This window comes from Lonchura striata, chromosome 2, assembly GCF_050655825.1.
Source record: "Lonchura striata isolate lonStrDom1 chromosome 2, ASM5065582v1, whole genome shotgun sequence".
NCBI lineage: Eukaryota > Metazoa > Chordata > Aves > Passeriformes > Estrildidae > Lonchura > Lonchura striata.
In genome coordinates, this window is record NC_140704.1 from 2,680,942 (window position 1) to 2,700,625 (window position 19,684).

General features: G+C 44.4%; 1 protein-coding gene across 45 annotated transcripts in view; it reads left to right on the forward strand.

The window, feature by feature from the left end:
- OBSCN (obscurin, cytoskeletal calmodulin and titin-interacting RhoGEF) overlaps positions 1–19,684 on the forward strand; it is a 178,855-nt gene that overhangs the window by 76,647 nt on the left and 82,524 nt on the right. For 18 of the 45 annotated variants that reach the window (XM_085562435.1, XM_085562364.1, XM_031503758.3 and 15 more), the window contains 14 exons: positions 2,193–2,456; positions 3,219–3,482; positions 3,785–4,048; positions 4,477–4,740; positions 5,735–5,998; positions 7,518–7,784; positions 8,129–8,392; positions 9,052–9,318; positions 10,383–10,649; positions 11,328–11,594; positions 12,836–13,102; positions 14,905–15,177; positions 17,906–18,172; positions 19,057–19,326. In XM_085562435.1, the coding sequence (XP_085418561.1) occupies positions 2,193–2,456; positions 3,219–3,482; positions 3,785–4,048; positions 4,477–4,740; positions 5,735–5,998; positions 7,518–7,784; positions 8,129–8,392; positions 9,052–9,318; positions 10,383–10,649; positions 11,328–11,594; positions 12,836–13,102; positions 14,905–15,177; positions 17,906–18,172; positions 19,057–19,326 (3,729 nt within the window). The remainder of the gene's footprint in view (positions 1–2,192; positions 2,457–3,218; positions 3,483–3,784; positions 4,049–4,476; positions 4,741–5,734; positions 5,999–7,517; positions 7,785–8,128; positions 8,393–9,051; positions 9,319–10,382; positions 10,650–11,327; positions 11,595–12,835; positions 13,103–14,904; positions 15,178–17,905; positions 18,173–19,056; positions 19,327–19,684) is intronic. The other 27 variants (XM_085562339.1, XM_085562379.1, XM_085562441.1 and 24 more) reach the window with 18 other exon arrangements.

Genomic DNA, 19,684 nt, shown 5'->3' on the forward strand with positions numbered 1-19,684 from the left:
AAGTCACCATCATTATTGCCAGAAAATTCTTCAGATCAACAAAAGTATTTCTTGAACTGGCTTAAATAATTACTTCTTACTGAAGCAGAGAAATATTTGTATAAAATTTAAATCAAGAAGTAACGTGGCACTCCAAGTTGCACATCTCAGTTATGAGGATTTATTGGCATCAGGCTTGAACTTTTTGACTTGAATTTTCTCCACAAACTCTTGTAACCCCAAATCCCTCACTGCAGATCTGCTTCTTTTTGTATTTGTGTTACTGACTGTTCCTAAATATTTTCCATCTGCCCTTGCTGAATTGAAGCCATTTTGAATTGAAGCTATTTTATTACCACTACTTTATACAAATCTTCCTATATCTTAATCCAGTTTAAAGAAGTGTTTTTACCCTTTCTTCCTTCCCACCTTGAGATCATCTTCAAAATTAATGAAACTTTGCATTTCATTGTCCAAGTTGCTACAGAAAATTCTGAATAATCCTGAACTCAGACTATTGAGAAACTGCTCGATTCATTCTTTCATTGTGAGTGTAAACCCCAGTTCAATATCCTGCAACAGTGGTTTTCAGATTAGTAGCACTTCCCTTCTGTAATTCCACCTATATCAAAGTTAAAACTTTACTAAATAATAATATAGAACATATAATATGTCCTTCTGTCAAGGAAGCTTAATCTATACCAAGAAAAAAATTGCCCTGGTCCACTCCTTCATGAAGAGAAAAGCTCTTGGCAAATCTGCATTTTTCAAATAATTAAACTGAGATGCCATAATTCTTCTCTCTGCCCTCTCTCTTTTTCTATGACAAGCATTATGAATGGGATTCAGCTTCCAGACTGAAGAGTATTCCCAAATTTTTGCCAATGGAGATCTATCAAACTCAGACCAGGGGAATCAGGGAGACCTCCAGCTCATTTAAAGCAGGCATTTCTATTTGGAGCTCTATTGGCTCTACTAACTTCACACAAGTGATTTTTCTTTCTTTCCTCTCTGGGATTTTAGAATCTTAGTTTACACAGCAAGAATTTAATGTGCATATTTCAATCTGAGGTACATTTTTCATCTCTTAGTTTCTGTGTTTTTTCCCATACTTGAGGAACATCAGCCACTCTCTTTGATGTCTTCAGTGTCACTGTCAGTGTCTGAAATTGGTTGTGCCTGCACCTTAAAAATTCCAGGACAAATTCCATCACACCAAGCTGTTTTGATTATTTATTTATTGATATATTCTCTATTTTTTTTCTTTTCCAAGCCAGAATTTCTATTATTTCCTAAATCAAAACTAACATTTAGTAATAATGAAGAAAAAGGGATTAAACACTTCAGCTTTCCCCATTCCACTCATTGTCAATTTACATTCCTGAAAGAGAGACAGACCAACATCTCCCCTGTTGTTTTCCTTCCTTCTAACCTATTTAGATTAATGTCTGCACAGTGATCCTCCACATCCTTTTCTCAATTATTCCTTTCTTGCTGGTCAGGGTCAGGAATTGGAGACCATCCTCTCAAGTTCTTTCTTAGCTACTTTAAATCCAAATGTCATTTCCACCCCATTCCAAAGACCCAGTGGATGCCATCCCATCCTATTGCTTCCACTTATTTCCATGTTTCCATGCAGTCTAACACTCTGAATAATTCTGTTTGTTGTTCCCAAGGGGATGAGGTGTCAGGAAGCACCTGAACTTCCTGGGGTGAGGGAATTATGGCAGATTTCTGCAGTGGCTACATCATCCTTTTCTTTCCTTTTTTATTCCTACCCAAGCACCTTCAGGATCTTTCTCTGATTCTACTCTTCAGTCTTATCCTAACTCTGGGCTAGGTCTGAAGGCATCCTTAAAATTAAATTAAAAGGTTCTGTTTTTTTCCTTTAGCTTTTTTCCTGATCATGGTTTAACCTGTTTTATTAATTTTCTAGGCTGGATTATACTGAGAAAGTTGCAGTTTTTGCCATACATGAAGTTTCCCCATTTCTGATTTTTTTCCCCATACATCCCTAAACTAATCAGCAAATTAATTTAATATTTGCTGAAAGAAATGATGAGACCATTTTTGTCCACAACACAAATCAGCATTTTCCTTCTGTGAGATGATCTTCATGTCAGCAAAAGGCAGGGATAGATATTGGTGAACATTGTTTATTTTGGTGGTCAAGAGCTGCTTGTCATGAAAACCTTTGCTGCTCTGTTTCTCAGCCCTTCCTGCTCTGTTCAAAGAAGAGTTAAGAGACGAGGAGGCCGAGGAGGGTGAAACAGTCACTCTGCACTGTGAGCTGACCAAACCTGCCCCAGTGGAGTGGAGAAAGGGACACACAGCCCTCAAACCTAGTGAGAAATACAAAATGAGGCAGAAGGATGTCACAGCAGAGCTGGTGATCCACAGCCTGACCCAGAGTGACGCTGGGGATTACACCTGTGTGTGTGGGGAGGAGCAGTCCACAGCTGCCTTAGCAGTGCATGGTAATGACCAGCTCCACCTGGTGCCATCATTGTTGAGATTATGGTCGGAATTATTTTTATCACCATGGTCATTGTTATCTGTTCACAGTTCCTCTGAGTCTGACCTTGTATGCCATGACCACAGGGATGGATTTTGTGATTTAGGGGTAAAAATTTTCCCTAGTTCTGTGTACAAAGTGGTTTTAGGGTCTAATTCCTGAAGCAGATGTGAGGTCAAGCCTGAAGATGCTTTCCCACCTGATTCCTTGTGTAATCTGACCTAGAGCAGAGGCTGGACAGAGCTAAAGAATAAAGCAGGGATTTATTCAAAGGATCTCCTCCATGGATCCACCTTGGGCAGCACCAGAGCCCAGCCAGGGCTGCACCCAAATGACCCAAAATGGTCCCAAAATGCACGAGCGCTCCCGGGGCTCTCCCTGGGATCAGTTCTGCTCCATTGGCACCTTGGAGTTCATTGTCCCATTCCAGCTCCAGCCCATCAGTCCCACCCTGCTTGTTTTTCTCTCTCCAGCCCACGCTGTTTGTGCTCCTGGGCTGAGGTTTGGATCATTTGTCCTTGGTGCCCAGCTGGAGCAGGAATTGTTTTGTCTCCCTGCTCTGTGCACAGAGCTCAGCATCCCCTGGTATGAAGCTCAGACCCACACACTAAAGCAGCTCAGAACCTGAAAATATAAAAGCTGAAACCTGAGACATCACACCCATATCCTCACCTGCAGGCTGTGTTTGCTGCTCCCTTTAACCCTGTCCCCGTTGCATCCTCAGTGCTGCCTGCAGGCATCCAGCAGAGCCTGAAGGACGAGGAGGTGACCGAGGGTCAAGCGGCCACTCTGAGGTGTGAGCTGACCAAAGCTGCCCCCGTGGAGTGGAGGAAGGGCAGCACTTTGCTCAAAGCCAGTGACAAGTACAAAATGAGGCAGGAGGGCACGGTCAGGAAGCTGCTCATCCAGGATGTGGAGTTGAAAGATGCTGGAGAGTACACGTGTGTGTGTGGAGAGCAGGAGACAACAGCGGCCTTGATAGTGCATGGTAAAAATCATATACATCTCTCTGTATTATTGTGGATTTCTATGCCAGCTCCTTGATATTGGTTGTGTGTTCACCTGTGGCTGAATTGTTCCTTTAAATCTGTAAACTCTCTGTAAGATCTGCTTGTATCCACACTGCTTTTCTCTTTCTGTCTTTTGGTTTGTCCAACATCCTGGAATTATGAGAAAAACACCCTGTTTCCACCCTAAAGTGTTCTCTGCTGCTGTACCACCCCACCCCTCCTGTCACCTGTGTGCCACATGTCATTTTTTCATGTCCTCTGTGCTTTTTGTGACCTTCAGCCCTGCCAGCATTTTTCAAAGAAGACCTGAAGGACCTGCAAGCCACGGAAAGCCACACAGCCACTCTGCGCTGTGAGCTGAGCAAGGCTGCAGCTGTGACGTGGAAGAAAGGCAACAAAACACTCAGGGCAAGTGAAAAGTACACCATGAAGCAGGAGGGTGCCCTGGCAGAGCTGCAAATCCGTGACCTGGAGCTGCAGGATGCAGGAGATTACACCTGTGTGTGTGCGGAGCAGCACAGCACAGCCTCTCTGACAGTGGAGGGTAAATGCAGAGCATTGTCCATTTTCTGCTTCTCTGAAACCCCCATGAAGTGTCCACCCGTTGTTCACCTGTGTCCAGGTCTTGTTCAGGTGTTTATTTTTTGTCTGGCATTGCTGAGAAGGGAGCTGAGCTCAGGGCTGTCTCTCCCTGCAGACACACTGCTGCGTTGTAGGTTTAAGGGAATTGCACCCAGGAAATGTTCCACCAGCTGAGATGTTCTGTCCTGAGATAAATCTTAAATTCTACCTTAAATCATGTACTTTGGCCTGTCCTCTCAGCACTTCCTGTCATACTGCTGGATTCAGTTTTCCACATCTTCATAGGGATAACCTCAACCCCCTGATTTGGCCAGATTTGAACTGCAGCTGAGAATTCACAATGCTGATCACTTAGTTTAAATGCACTTTCTACTGGCTTTCCTTTCCCAGCCCTGCCAGTGCTTTTCAAGGAAGAGCTGAAGGATGAAGAAGCCAAAGAAGGAGCATCAGTCACTCTGAGATGTGAATTAACCAAAGGAGCTCCCGTGCAGTGGAAAATAGGGCCCAAAGTGCTCAAAACAAGTGATAAATATCAAATGAGACAGTCTGGCACCACTGCAGAGCTGGTCATTTGTGACCTAGAAGTAAAAGATGCTGGAGATTACACCTGTGTGTGTGGTGACCAGAAGACAACAGCAACCTTAACAGTTCATGGTAAAAAAGGACTTATTAAAATTAAATATCTCTTGAGATAGTCATAATTCTGAAATGTAGTCGTTTTCCCCCTGGGTCAGTAGTTTGTTTTTATCCCTTCCTCTTCCTTCATTCTATTTATAACTCATTTCTTCCTGAGAAAGAGTTGCTCATGGTGAATTTTTTAGCTGTTATTAATCTGTCCTTTAAAAGGAGAAAATGAGACATTTCCTTCTGTGCAAGTCTCCTCTCCTTGGATATTTGCATTTTCCAGCTCTGACCCCATAGGTCACTTCAGTCCACCAGAGTTTCTCCAAAACACCCAGATATGAGATTCCTCTTCTCCAGGAACTGGAAAAGGAGAAGTGAGGGTTGGGGCAGCAGAAAGAGGAGGAAATTCTCTGGCCATATATATTTTTTTTTTTTAAGGTTCTAGATTCTTTCAAGAAGTCAGACATGCAGAGTGAGAAAAGTGTTATCATTCCGGAGCTTAATTCCCACATAGGTTGTTTTGTGTTTGAGTTATGGTTTCCAAAATGAGGATTAATAAGAATCTAAAATTCTTATTAGATCTAATGGCCCTTCAAACTTCAATTTAAAACTAGGAGTTGTTTTATTTGGATATCTGTCTGCTTTCTTCTAGATGGGGCTGTGACAGTTTAATAAAAACAAACCAGGAACTAACAACGGCAGCCTCCAAAAAATGACAATTGTGTGGGTAAAATAGTTCTGTATCCAGCAGCATTATTTGTGAGTGCTGTTGATCTGAGGCCTGGGTCTTTCTGTTTTGTTCTTTCACTATAAATAACAACAAAACCCAGGGAACTGATCTCTTAGGGTGACTGAAACCACATTACGCTTGAAGAAACACATTTTCAGTTTCTGAACTTGGTTATGGCTTTGAATATTTATAATAGGCTGAAAAAAAAGGCAAGACTGGAAATAATTTCATAATAGGAAGGAGGGTTTTAATTCTGGTTTTCTGCTGTCCCTTTGTCCGTGTTGCATCCTCCAGCTCTGCCACCGCTCTTTAAGGAGGAGCTGAAGGACAAGGAAGCAGAAGAAGGTGGAGAAGTCTCCCTGCTCTGTGAGCTCTCCAAGGCTGCTTCGGTGGAGTGGCAGAAGGACCAGAGGATCCTCAAAGCAAGTGGGAAATACAAAATGAGGCAGGAAGGGCTCAAGGCAGAGCTGGTGATCCATGAAATAGCTGAGGAGGATGCAGGAGCCTACACCTGTGTGTGTGGAGAGCAGCAGACTACAGCTGTCCTGACAGTACAGGGTAAATTCATCCCTGACCTCCTCTTCCTGGCTGGAAACCTTTGTCCTCTGCTCAAAGCTGTTCAATTTTCTACATCTGTCTCTTCATCCTTATTAACTGAACTTCCATTAAGTTAAAAGTGTTCCCTGTCCCTCCTCACCTGCAGGCTGTGGGAATTGGAAAATACCTGTCTGCATTTCTCTGTGCCATCCTTTTGCCTTTCCCTTTCCTTAAACACGAGCCTGCTTTCCTTTCTTCCTTCCCTTCTGCCATTCCTTTCCTACCATGTAACCCCACTGTTCTTTGGTCTTTCTTTTCCTGCATTTATTCTTTGCCATTCCTTTCTGGAATTCTCAATGCCAACGATTTTAATAGAGGGAATAAGGAGTATCCAGAATTAGGCTCTGTTAGTTATCATTTCCTCTGCACTAAGTTATGCCCATTTTGGGTTTTGTGCCCATTTTGGGTTTTGTGCCCATAATCTCTGTCCCGGTGTCAAAAGATAGATTTCCATTAGGAGACTGATTTATCTAAGGAAAGAATAAATTCTTTCTGCGACCTTCTTCTGGTCTTCCTTTGCTGGAAGAACAATTTGCTGGACAAGCAAGGTTGGTGTTTCAGCTTAACACTGCTGGAATGGGAAATGTGCCAAATCAGGGCTAAGCCTGTTTTATAGCCTGGATATTTTAACTAAATCTCTAATACTGGACACTAATTTTGGGATTTGAGATATCCAACCTTGTAAAACAGATTAAATATCCCATTATCCCACCTGGTTAATAGAGGGACATATGTGAAAGTCACCACATTTATTTCAAGGATGCAAGTCGCAATGGGTACAAGAACTGAGTTAAATGAGAAAAATGTGTTCTGAGACAAGAACCCAGGCTGGAATTCAGCAGCTGGAGATTTGCTTTGAGGTCAAGAAGAATCTGTGAGTCCTGGATGCTCCTCTCCAAGGATATCTCAAGGAAGAAGGAGTGAGGATGAGTAAGGAGCTGTGTCAGCAGGCAGAGCACAGCAGGGCAGCTCTGTGAGTAGGAAAAGAGAGTGCAAAGCCATGAAGTTTGTGAAAGACACCAGTACATGTGAATTGAGGAGCTCAGAACTGGTGTTCTGCTCTTTTATGAGGAGGAACCTGGTAGAAAGCAGGTGTAAATCTGTTGAGGACTGTGCAGTTTTGCTGTAGGAAGCCAGGGTAAATCCAAAAGGATTAGGATGTCTATTCTCACGAGGATATTTTCATTTCTTTCCTCTCTTTGTGGCTGATACTCACCTTTCCATGACAACTTTCCTCTGTCACAACCTTCAAACTTTCCCCTGTCACTTCCTTACCCCTCCCTGGAGACACCCTCAGTCTGTAACACATTTTATCCTTCATCCTTCTCCTTCCTGGAGACACCTTCAGTCTCTAACACATTTTATCCTTCATCCTTCTCCTCCCTGGAGATGCTCTCAGTCTGTAACACATTTTATCCTTCATCCTTCTCCTCCCTGGAGATGCTCTCAGTTTGTAACACATTTTACCTGCATCCTTCAGCTGTGCCTCCATTTTTCCAAGAAGAAATGACGAGCCAGGAAGGGGCAGAAGGTGGAACAGCCACTTTGCACTGTGAGCTGAGCAAGGCCCCTGCCCGTGTGCAGTGGAGGAAGGATCAGCACATCCTCACCTCGAGCACCAAGTACAGCATGAGGCAGCAGGGACGTGCTGTGGAGCTGGTGGTCCACGACTTGGACCTGAGTGACAGTGGGGATTATTCCTGTGTGTGTGGAGACAAGACCACCACGGCTGCCTTAACAGTTCATGGTAATGTAATCCTTGGGGTGAACATCCTCCAAACCAGCCCAAATCTCTGTGGTCTGCTCCTGTCCCTTTCTGTTTGCTTGGGATTTTGGTTCCTTTGGACTCTCTGTGCTTCCTCCTTTTGTAGAACTGGGAGAATCATTCCCTGCTGGTGTTTGTCCCCCTCAGCTGTGCTGGTTCATCTCACTTTCCTTGCCCTGATCTGGTGCCCAGGGATGGTGGGGAAGTTTTTCCATTGTGTTCCACTGACCTGGATCAGGGCTCGGTATTGCCCCGTGAAACCTCTCCCCCAGGACTGCGTTTGAAGGAACATTCACCCTCTCTGTGGTAACTCTTTCACTCCCCAGCGCTGCCTCCAGAATTCAAGAGAGAGCTGAGGGACCTGGAAGTTGTGGAAAATGGCACAGCTGCACTGCAGTGTGAGCTGACAAAACCTGCCGAGGTGGAGTGGAAGAAAGGGCAGGAGGTGCTCAAAGAGAGCAGAAAGTATGAAATGAGTCAGGATGGTGCTGTTGCAAAGCTGATTATCCATGAGCTGGAGGAGGAGGATGCTGGAGTTTACACCTGTGTGTGTGGAGATCAGCAGACAGCCGCCACGCTGACAGTCAATGGTAAAAAGCTAAGGGGAAAAGGCTGCAATATTTTCTGAAAATAAAAATAGAAACCGTGGTTTAGTGTTGCTTAAGGAAGAGATTGTAAATCATGAGGTGTGCAGAAGAGCCTGGTCTATGCAGCTCATGGAGTGGCCAGGCAGAAAATGGGAATTGCAATGTAGAACTAAGTGCATTTTTTTCTGTATTTTGCTGTCAGAATAATCAAAAAACTCTCCTGTGAATGGCCTGCCTTAAGAGGGAATCTGAACCCTTAAAATTCCCTGCCTTAAGAGGGAGTATGAACTCTTGCAAGTCTCTGCATTAGGAGGGAATTTGAACTCTGAAAATGCCCTGCTGACCTTCAGAACAGTTCTTCAGTGATCAGGGCAGCACACTACCTGCTTTTACAGCAGAAAAACTATGGTTCCATTTTTAGATAATATATTTCATGGCAAGTGTAACTTCTTGAAGTCCATTTTTTCTTGCGCTGCAGATATTCCTATTACTTCTCTGCGAAAATAGCTTCATAGTTTGAATTAGATTATTGAGGTTTAGAGACATCTGGAAAAAAAACCAAAAAAACCCAAAAAAACTCTTCTGGTGCTTTCATTTTCCCTCTAATTCCTTTTTCCCGAGCCCCAGCTGCAGCAGGTCCAAGTAATATTTCTATTTTATAGCCCTACCAGCCCTTTTTAAACAAGAGCTGCAGGACACTGAGGCAGAAGAAAGTGGCACGGTGACCCTGAGGTGTGAGCTCACCAAACCCGAGGCTCCAGTGGAGTGGAGGAAAGGGGATGTCACTCTCTACCCTGGTCTGAAATACGAGATGAGGCGGCAGGGCTGTGCTGCTGAATTGCTCATTTCTGACCTGGAACTGGAGGATTCAGGAATTTACACCTGCGACTCCGGACACCAGCGGACAACAGCCGTGCTGGCTGTGCATGGTAGGCAGGGGTGACCCTCAGCTCAGCAGGAGTGGAGTGGAAGAAGCTTTTCCTGGTGCTCTCTGCAGCCATTGATTTGTTTTGTTGCTGGTCCACACCAGAATAGATGTTCTTCTTGGGCATGGCACACAGCAAAGCAGAAAGGTTCTTCTGGCAGTGTCTGGAGTGATTAGTGGCCATCGAAGCAATTGAATCACAGAATAGTTTGGGTTGGAAGGGGCCTTGAAGATCATCCATTTCCATCCCTCTGCCATGGGCAGGGACACCTTCCACTAGAGCGGGTTTTTCAGAGCCCTAACCTGGCTTTGAAGGTTGTCATGATGTAAAAATACACTGAACCCTGCTGCCCTGAGTGCAGGGAGCGTGGCTGGATATGGGAATAGGTAAGGGATGCCCAATGGGATGTAATGCCTGCCTGGGATGGTAAGAGATGCCCAACCAGGGAATAATGGATTTCTGGGATTATGAATGTGCTGTATTGTTACTAGAGGTTTTGAACTTCAGGTGCAAATGCTGACTGCAGACATCTTGAATCCACACCTGCGTTCCTTCACTCCTTCTAACATCCAGAGCAAAGCCTTAACTGGAATCTGGATTTCCCTTCCCATTTATCTCTTCACTGTGATCTCTTACCAAGAGATCAATACTAACTTGATCTGTTATACGTTGATAGAAGCCTTATTTGGGGCAGCAATTCTCTGTTTAGTATTGTTAACTCACAGACCTCTGTTAAGGGACAAAGATCTGTGTAAAAGAGGCCGTTCCCAGTGATCTTTCCCTAAAGCATCCCTAGCTGGCATGGAAACTCTTCCATAGGAAAGTCTGAATCCTTCAGACACCAAACCAGGCCATTCTGTTGACCTCTAAGACCACATCTCTTCTAACTTTGCCTGCCTTCAGCTCTTGGTTCCTTTAGTGGTTCAAGAAAGATTCTGCCAAGACAGAGAGCTGCATCCCCAGGATTATGGAATCATTAGAATAAGCCACACCTGAAGGATGATGGTAGGACTGGATCCTTCTTGCACTAAAACACTCTTGAAACGTTTTCCTCTCAAATTTTACAGCACTGCCCGTCACGTTTAAGCAGCCTTTACAAAATAAGGAATTTGAGGAAGGAAGCACAGCCACGTTCTGCTGTGAGCTGTCGAAAGCCGGTGCTGCAGTGGAATGGAGGAAAGGAGGCGTGGGGCTGCAGCCCAGCCAGAAATATGAAATGAGGCAGAGGGGATGCCTGGTAGAGCTCTTGATACACAATCTCAGATTAGAAGACACAGGAGAATACAGCTGTGACACTGGGGATCAGGAAACCAGGGCAGCTCTGAATGTGAAAGGTATGTGGTGTGAGCTGACTCCTCGAGGAATAGGTTCCTCCAATGGGCAAAACAACCATTTCAATATGAATATTTTAAAGTGAAATATTCTTATTCTTGATGATTATTTTCCTTTTCATCTGATAAATTAATTTTATTTTATTTTTAATAAGAGTGGAAGAGGATGATACTTTGTTCTTCCAGTGCTGTGTTTGAGTTTTAGGCCCTAATAGGAAATACTTTCAAGTTTTGTGCCTGAGGAGAAATTAAGGAAAAAGCAATGATTTAATATAACATCTGGACATTTTGCAGGACATATTGTTTGAATATTTAAAATAATATTTTCTTTTAAATACTCTAAGAAGACAAGCAATGACATCTCTGACCTCTCAAGGCTGTCCATGGAGTTTCAAAGTTCTTTGTTCTTGAAATCATTGTTAGATCAACTCAGGGATAGAATCAGTCAATGAATTCACCACTGGGAAGGATCTGAGTGAAGGAACAAAGGAAATAAATGTTATGGGTGCAGATGGCTTCTTCTGATGCAGCAAGATCTCCCAGCTGTGCCAAGGAAAATTAGAAAACATGGATCCTACCTAGGAATATCACAGTGAAAAGCAGAGTATCTTGTTCTCCAAGACTCTGTGTTAACCAGGCTTCACTAAAAGATCCTGTTGATCCTTTTCTTTTCTCTTTTAGCTCTGCCAGTTCTTTTCCAAAAGCAGCTCAAAGATGAGGAAGCAGAAGAAGGAGCCGTGGTGAAATTCCAGTGTGAGCTGACAAAGGATAACGCCGCCGTGGAGTGGAGGAAAGGCACCATGGAGCTCTTCCCGTGTGCCAAATATCAAATTAAATTAAGTGGGCGCAGAGCTGAGCTTGTGATCCATAATGTAGAGCCAGAGGATGCCTCTGATTACACTTGTGACACGGGAGACCAGCAGAGCACTGCAGTCCTCAGAGTGAATGGTTAGCATTGCACCCACCGGGCTGGAGGAGAAGAGGCATTGGTGGAACTGTGTGAAAGGGGTTATTTAATCCAAAAATTAAGATAACAAGGGAAAGAGCTGCCCAGTCCTAAAGCAGAGTACAGAGAAGTGGATCTGGTGGGACAGGGTTCCTGTTTAAGCCTGTAAAGCACAGAGTGCAGTGCACTGACCCCTTCCTCTGATATGATAAAAGCAAGGAATTCTGCGTCATGGGGATTTTGAAACACTTGCAAAACCTTTTTTGGCACTTTGCAATTTTCCTGGCTCACTTGAATCAATAGCAAAACGACATATCATTTAAAAAAGCACTTTGAGGTGGCTATTTTTAATCTCCCTGTGAAGATCCCGAGAATGCTGGGTTTAACCTAACCAGGAATAATGTTTGTGATTGATCACAGAATCACAGAACGGGTCACAGGTCCAACCTCCCTGCTCAAACAGGGCCATGCCAGCACCATCTAGGAAATGTCTGTGATTGTCTCAAAGTCAGGTGGAATTTGTGGCTTTGATCTAAGCCATAACCTTTCCAACAATACATTTTTGCTGACTTTGACTCAAAAAGCAGCCACAGGGTCAACTATGGGTGAAAGAGCCCAGTGATTGCTTTTCCTGTCTCACAGTAGTGTTTTACTGGAACCACAGGCAGTGAGATTCCTGTTTTTCCAACTGCTCACACACCATGGATATCCCCTTCTTGTTTCCATCAGTGACAAGCTGTTGTCTGAGCTGTTCCATGATCTACTTGAATAAATGTCCATTTGTGCATCATCTGGAAGAACTCACTGGTGATGATCTGGGTCTTGATAAGGCAGCTGAGAAACCAGAAATTAGTTTAAAGCTTTATATTGTTTAGCTGTTGAAAACCAGGAGTGTTTCTGTAAAGGTCAAAAGATTTATACTGGTTTAAACATAAAATGCCAGGTTTTGTTTAGTCAAAATGTTTGTGTGCTGGAGTTTCCAATATGCTGAGTGGATGCATAAAAGGTATGATGTGGATGCCCTGGACTTTATAGGATATAAAGACACTTTGGGAACTTTCTGATCCTCTGGATATACACAATATATGTCTGTTTATTGGGAAAAAAAAAAAAGGTTTTATTTTCATATCACCACTAATGCAAAGTTGTACTGCAGCACCAGAGCCCGGGTGCCTTGTGCTGACTTGTGCAGACCTGGCATTCAAACAAAGAGCTTATGTATTATTTATTTCTCATTTCACAGCCATCAAACCCCAGCTGAAGCAGCAGCTGAGGGACGAGGAAGTGGAAGTGGGAGGAACAGCCAGGCTGCGCTGCGAGATTTCCATCAGCAAAGCAGAAGTGGAGTGGAGGAAGGATGGAGTCCTGCTGCACTCCAGCTCCAAGTATGAAATGTGGCAGGATGGGACCCTCCGGGAGCTCCGTGTTCACCACCTGGAGCCTGGGGATGCTGGGGAATATTCCTGCAAGGCTGGAGACCAGACGAGCTCTGCCAAGCTCACTGTGAAAGGCAAGAACTGTTTATTGGAGCAAGATTTCACAACTTGATTGAGTTACATGTACACACATAAAACGAGTTATTGTGATCAATGAGGAGCATAGGAAGGGCATCATAAAAAACAAAACCTTATGGTCAGTGGATTTCACAACATGATTGAGTTACATGTACACACATAAAACGAGTTATTGTGATCAATGAGGAGCATAGGAAGGGCATCATAAAAAACAAAACCTTATGGTCAGTGGATTTCACAACATGATTGAGTTACATGTACACACATAAAACGAGTTATTGTGATCAATGAGGACCATAGGAAGGGCATCATAAAAAACAAAACCTTATGGTCAGTGGATTTCACAACATGATTGAGTTACATGTACACACATAAAACGAGTTATTGTGATCAATGAGGAGCATAGGAAGGGCATCATAAAAAACAAAACCTTATGGTCAGTGGATTTCACAACATGACTGAGTTACATGTAAACACATAAAATGAGTTATTGTGATCAATGAGGACCATAGGAAGGGCATCATAAAAAACAAAACCTTATGGTCAGTGGATTTCACAACATGATTGAGTTACATGTACACACATAAAACGAGTTATTGTGATCAATGAGGAGCATAGGAAGGGCATCATAAAAAACAAAACCTTATGGTCAGTGGATTTCACAACATGATTGAGTTACATGTAAACACATAAAATGAGTTATTGTGATCAATGAGGACCATAGGAAGGGCATCATAAAAAACAAAGCCTTATGGTTAGTGGATGCACCAAAGCAAAGATTGACTTGGTGGACAGGGGAGGATAAGGCAGCTGTAATCCGTGACTTGTCTCTTGGAATATTTGCCTGGCATCATGTGCATGGGACTGAACAGATGGTCCAGCCCCAGCTTCCAGTCACATGGCAGCTGCATCTGGCCTCAGTAGCATTGCAGAGCTTAAGTTGGACCACTGGTGTGGAACAAACACTCCCAGCATCTCCACGGGCTACTCCACGTCGTAGATCTCCTGCACATCACACCCAGCTGCAGCATTCCTCGTGCAGATGGTGACCTCAGTTGTAGGAATATCCACTGTGCTTGCTCAGAGAGAGGCTGGGCTGCTTTTTGAATGGTTTGAGTCAATGATTTCAGAGGTCTTTTCCAACCTTAGTGATTTTATGATTCCTTTGGTATTCTGCAGGGTTTGGGGTATTTACAGCTTCTGCCTGCTGGGGGTTGTCTTTATGATCCTTGCAGAGGTGCCCAGCTGTCCTAGAAGCAGGACTCAGGCAAACTGCAGTGCAGAAGCCCTGTGCTCACACTAACCCAGTGAGTCCTGCTGGGAGGACAAAGCCAGCCAGGGCCTCAGCCAGCTTGGAGCATCAGCGTGGAGTAAATGCAAAACTCTTCACAGAAATGCAATAGAGAGGATCAGGCTTTAATGTTATCCTGTGAGAATGTCTAAGTAAATGGAACAAATTTCCAAATCCTGATTCTGGCACCAGCATTCATGCCTTGTTCACCCAATCAAGCGAAATTAAAAGGACCAATATGCAACGTGTCTCTTTGCAAGGACAAGTGGAAAAGCCACTATCCAAAAGCCATTTGTCCTGTTGCCAAGCACACTGAAAGCAGAGTTTGAAATGGGGTTTGAGAGGCTCTCTCCACCCTTGAAGGACAAGGTGCTGAGCAACCTGGGCCTGCTTTGAGCAGTGGTTGGAGCAGGTGGCTCCCAAAAGCCCACTGCAGCCTGGGTTATTCATGGTTCCATGATTTGATCCGTGTTTTCCCTTTCATTTCCCGTTTCTGCCTCCTTGCAGAGCCCGACGTGACCATCGTGAGCGGCCTCAAGGACACGGTGGTGGCCGAAGGGGACGATGTCACCTTTCGGTGCCAGGTTTCCCACGAGAACGCCAGGGACGTGGAGTGGAAGCTGCAGGATGTGGCTCTGCAGAACAACGAAATGAACGAGATCTCGGTGGAGAAGGGCAAGATCCACACCCTGACCCTGAGGAAGGTGACAGAGCAGGACATTGGCACCGTGATGTTCCGGGTGGGACCCCACACGTCGACAGCAGAGCTCACGGTGAAAGGTGAGGGCTCCCTGTGCTGTGGGGCAGGGTCAGTGGGAACAGGGGGTGCTTTGCTTATGCTGGCAGCAAATCCAAGGCTAAAATTCACCAATTCACCCCTCGTGTCTTGGGGGTGCTTGTGCTTGAAAGCATCCGTGGCTGCAATCACCATGGATGAACAGGGGACATTTCACCATCTTCCCGAAGCTCGCTGATTCCTGGAGGAATTACTAGCTTGGCTTCACTACTTGGATATGGGTAGACCTGGAATTTTCATTGCTTCCACCACCCCTTTTAGAATTCTAGAATAATTTGGGTTTGGAGGGACTTTTAAAAGCCATCTGGTCCAATCTCTCTACATCTTCAGCAAAATCAGGTTGCTATTATCTGTTTTTTTTCTTTCTTTCTTTCTTTCTCTAAACATTATTTTGGTTAAATTCTCCATCCAAAATTCTTCTCCTTCCCTCTGAGAAGCTTCTTTTAATCCCTCAGTAAATAACAGAGAAGTCAGAGGATTTTTTTTAATACTCAACCGTTCAGCTGTAGCTTTAACACCAAGACAAAGGAGCCTGGGAAACAAAGCAAACAAAGCAAAGCAAAGAAACCCTTTGCTTTGTTTGTTATTTCAGTGCCACCTCCAGTCTTTAAGGAGAAACTGCAGAGCAGAGAAGTGCAGGAGGAGGACAGAGCTGTCCCCTGCTGCCAGCTCTCCCAGCCCAGTGCTGAGGTGAAGGGCCCTTAGGTGATCTCCCCAAGCTCCAAGTAGGAAATCAGGCAGGAGGGAACAGTCCATCCTTGAAAGATTTATCACTAAAAATCAGAAGGCTCTGGCAAATACACCTGTGACAACAGAAATGAACAAATAACAGCCACTTTGACTGTTAAAGGTGGGTTGTGTTGGGTTGGTTTTTTTTTTAACGTAAGAAATTTGCCCAACTCCCTTAGTTATGCTCTGCCACAAGGATTTTTTTCTACTGTCCTTGACTTCAGATGTGCTGTGCTGTCAAAAGCAGCTGAGTGCTTTTGCTTTTGGAAGTCCTCTGGTGTCTTAAGCAAAAAAATGCAGGGACCCAAGTGTGGGAATTTTGAGACCCTATGGCCTCTCTCTGGTCACCCAGAAAACCAGGGCTGAAGCTAAAATTAAGATAGGACTATTTTTGATGCTTAATCATCCTTTGAGCTGTAGTTCTGCCTGGGAAAAGTGGTGATCCAGGTGAATTTGTTCAACTTGGACACAGCTCCAGCTAATGAGCAAGGCATCTAAATGCTTCTAGTGCCACAGGTCTTTAAAATAGACGTAATGTGACAATAGGTCTGGTTTTTTTTAAAATCTGATCTCATACAAATACAATATCAAGGTGACTTTTTCTGAGACACATGATCAGGAAAAACAAAGATGAGCCAGGATATTGTTAAATCCCAAGTTTTGAAATATCCCTGGGGGCTCTCCCATGAAGTGCTGCCTGCAGTCAACAACTGAAGGACACCAGAATATTGGTGCTGCAGGCAGGTCCTCTGATGGGCAATTTGTGTCTCTCCATGTAGTCTCAGCCACTCCAGCACTCCTTGAAAAAAATTCCAAACCCAGGAAGCTGAGGAAGCCTGTGCAGCCGCACTATAAATACCAATTCAGCCAATTGGCTGAAAAAGAAAAAACAAACAAACAAATATATATATCTCAATACTAGTAAGTGTGGAGCCACTGCCACCATGGTTCTTCCAGGGAATTGGGCTTGAGGAGCTAACGTTCTACATGTGGCACTTGATAAATCCACCCACCAAAACTCCACCTTGACCCACCAGTGATACCATCTGCACAGAGACTGCCAGGGTTCCTTTCTCTGCTGGTCCCATTTTGAAATAAGGAATATTATAGAAAGATGTTTCTCTGTGCTCCCTCCCAAACACACAAGAACTTGGGATACCAGGAGCAGGCTTTTGAGGCCAGGTTTTGGTACCCCTTTGGAGATAGATGCACTGAGATGCTCAAAACTGTGTCCATGACTATTCCTCTGCAAGAAGGAGCATAATCCTTGAGGTGCTCAGTGTATGAGCACTGTGATCCAGTGATTCTTCAGGAGTGCAGAGTGCTTAGAGCTCCTGAAATCCAACACTGTTGGACAATACCCTTTTCCTGACCTAGACATGGGGCAACTGAGAGGTGTTTTAAAAACTTTTATTCCATTTTCAGTCTCATGAGAAGGGTGAGACAATACAGATGTTATAATTCACTCCATCACAATCAGAAGCCAACTATCTCCTAATTACAATACACTATAAGTGTTTCTTGGCCTATCAGTTTTGGCCACACCATGCTGTAAATGCCTTAAAGCCAATCATCTAAAATTACTCCTTGCGGGTCCTACTACAATGCATTTTCCTAATTCTATTTCTCCAGAGTATCTGGTCTTATTTGCAAGGCCATCCTTTGAAGCTTGTGTCTGGCTCCATTTCTCTCTCAGCAATGTCTGTCCTATTCCATGGCATTTCTAAGCCAGCATTTCTTATCTCAAGGTTTGCACAGGGATGCACACACTGTGTGAGCCTTCTGTCAGGCTTGGAGAACTTTCTAGAAACCCATTTCCCACACAGCACCTTCTGCCATTCCTTGTTTTGCTTTTAAACTAACTTTGGAATTGAGTTTGAACCAAATTTAGGGCATCACCGGAGTTTCATCAAACACAAGGCTTAGTTAAACTGTCAGCAATGACACATGATTTTTTTCCCCCTCTGATCTTTCTTGATTCAGCTTCTCCAGTCACCTTCACACAACCACTCCAGAGCCAACAGGCTGAGGAGGGTGGCACTGTCACTCTGCGCTGCGAGGTCTCCAAATCCAACAGCCCTGTGCAGTGGAAGAAGGCGGGGACGGTGCTGCGACCCGGTGACAAATACAGGATGCGCCAGGAGGGGACCCTGGCTGAGCTGACCATTCACAACCTGAGCGAAGCTGATACTGGGGAGTACACCTGTGACACAGGGGACCAGCAGACCACGGCGGCAGTGCAGCTGAAAGGTGGGGCTTTGCACGGGGAAGGGCTGGGCACAGCTTGGCACCACGGCAGGGGCACAGGACTGAGTAATTTGGCAGCTAAACCTTGTCCTGTCCCGAAATGGGGATCTCAGAGATGAGAGAGGTTTCACTGGGCTGAGAACTGTGTCAGTTACATCTCTTTGGTCACTGATTGTGGTATAATGATAATTAATTTTCACCCATGGGAATCTTTTGACAATTTTTTTCGCAGCACACAGGTTATGATTATATGCATATTAAATATTTATTATGCACACATCACAGAATAACTTGCGAATTTTTTAGATTATCATATATATGTGCATAATACACATGCAGACATGAATCATGCATCTGTAGCATTGTTATATGTTGCTACGTGCCTGTGTACCTACATCTTCATGAGGTTAGAATCATAGAATCACAGAATGGTTTAGGTTGGAAGGGACTTTCAAGGCAATTTAGTAATCCAATTCCTGCCATGGGCACCTTCGACTATCCCAAGTTGCTCCAAGCTCTGTCCAACCTGGCCTTGGACACTTCCAAGGATCCAGGGGCAGCCACAGCTTCTCTGGGCAACCTGTGCCAGGGCCTCACCATCCTCACAGGGAACAATTTCTTTCTAACATCAAAGCTAACCCTAACCTCTTTCATCCTGAAACCACTCCCCTTTTTTCTGTCACTATCTACCCCTATAAAAATTCCTTCTTCCTCTTTTTCATAAGCCCCCATAAACCTTCTCTTCCAAGCTGAACACGCCCAGATTTATTATTTAGGGCCTCAAATAACAACAACATAGTGCTGTCAAGAGAGAGCCTAACGACGTGTTTAACCCAGGAAGCATCACCTGAAAGTAGATCTCAAACTCTGTTGCCCTTTCCATGAAGAGCCAGCAGCCACCATCGTGGAGAGGCTGAAGGACGTGGCCACGTACGAAGGAGAAGACGCGTTGTTCGAATGCAGGCTGTCCCGGGAAGCAGCTCAGGATGCTCAGTGGTTCCTGGGGGATGTTCCCCTGCAATCCAACGAAATGAATGAGATCAGAGTGCAAGGGACACGTCACAGTTTGATCTTGAGGAAGGTGACCCTGGAAGACTGTGGGTCCATCAGTTTCAAAGTGGGGCGGCATTCGTCAGCAGCGCAGCTGAAGGTGGAAGGTGAGCAGCCTCCCTGCAAGAGGGGTTGAGCAGGTACTGGCAGGCACTGCTTTGACTTCTGGAGAGGTGTATTTGGGATTTGGGAGCCTTGCAAATTTTGGGAGATTCTGCTAATTTGATTTAGCAATTTAGAGAGGTTTATCTGAGCCAGTCGTTCCAGGCGTTTTTATTGTACATGGAATGAAGATTAACATCCTTTGATGTTATTTGATACAATAATTGTTATTAACATCCTTTGATGTTATTTGATATAACAATTAACAATAACATCCTTTGAAGACCATCCAACTACGCAGCTGATCACATGTCAGAATCAATGCTGAAGAGTGTCAAGAATATACTCTGGACTAATATCCTA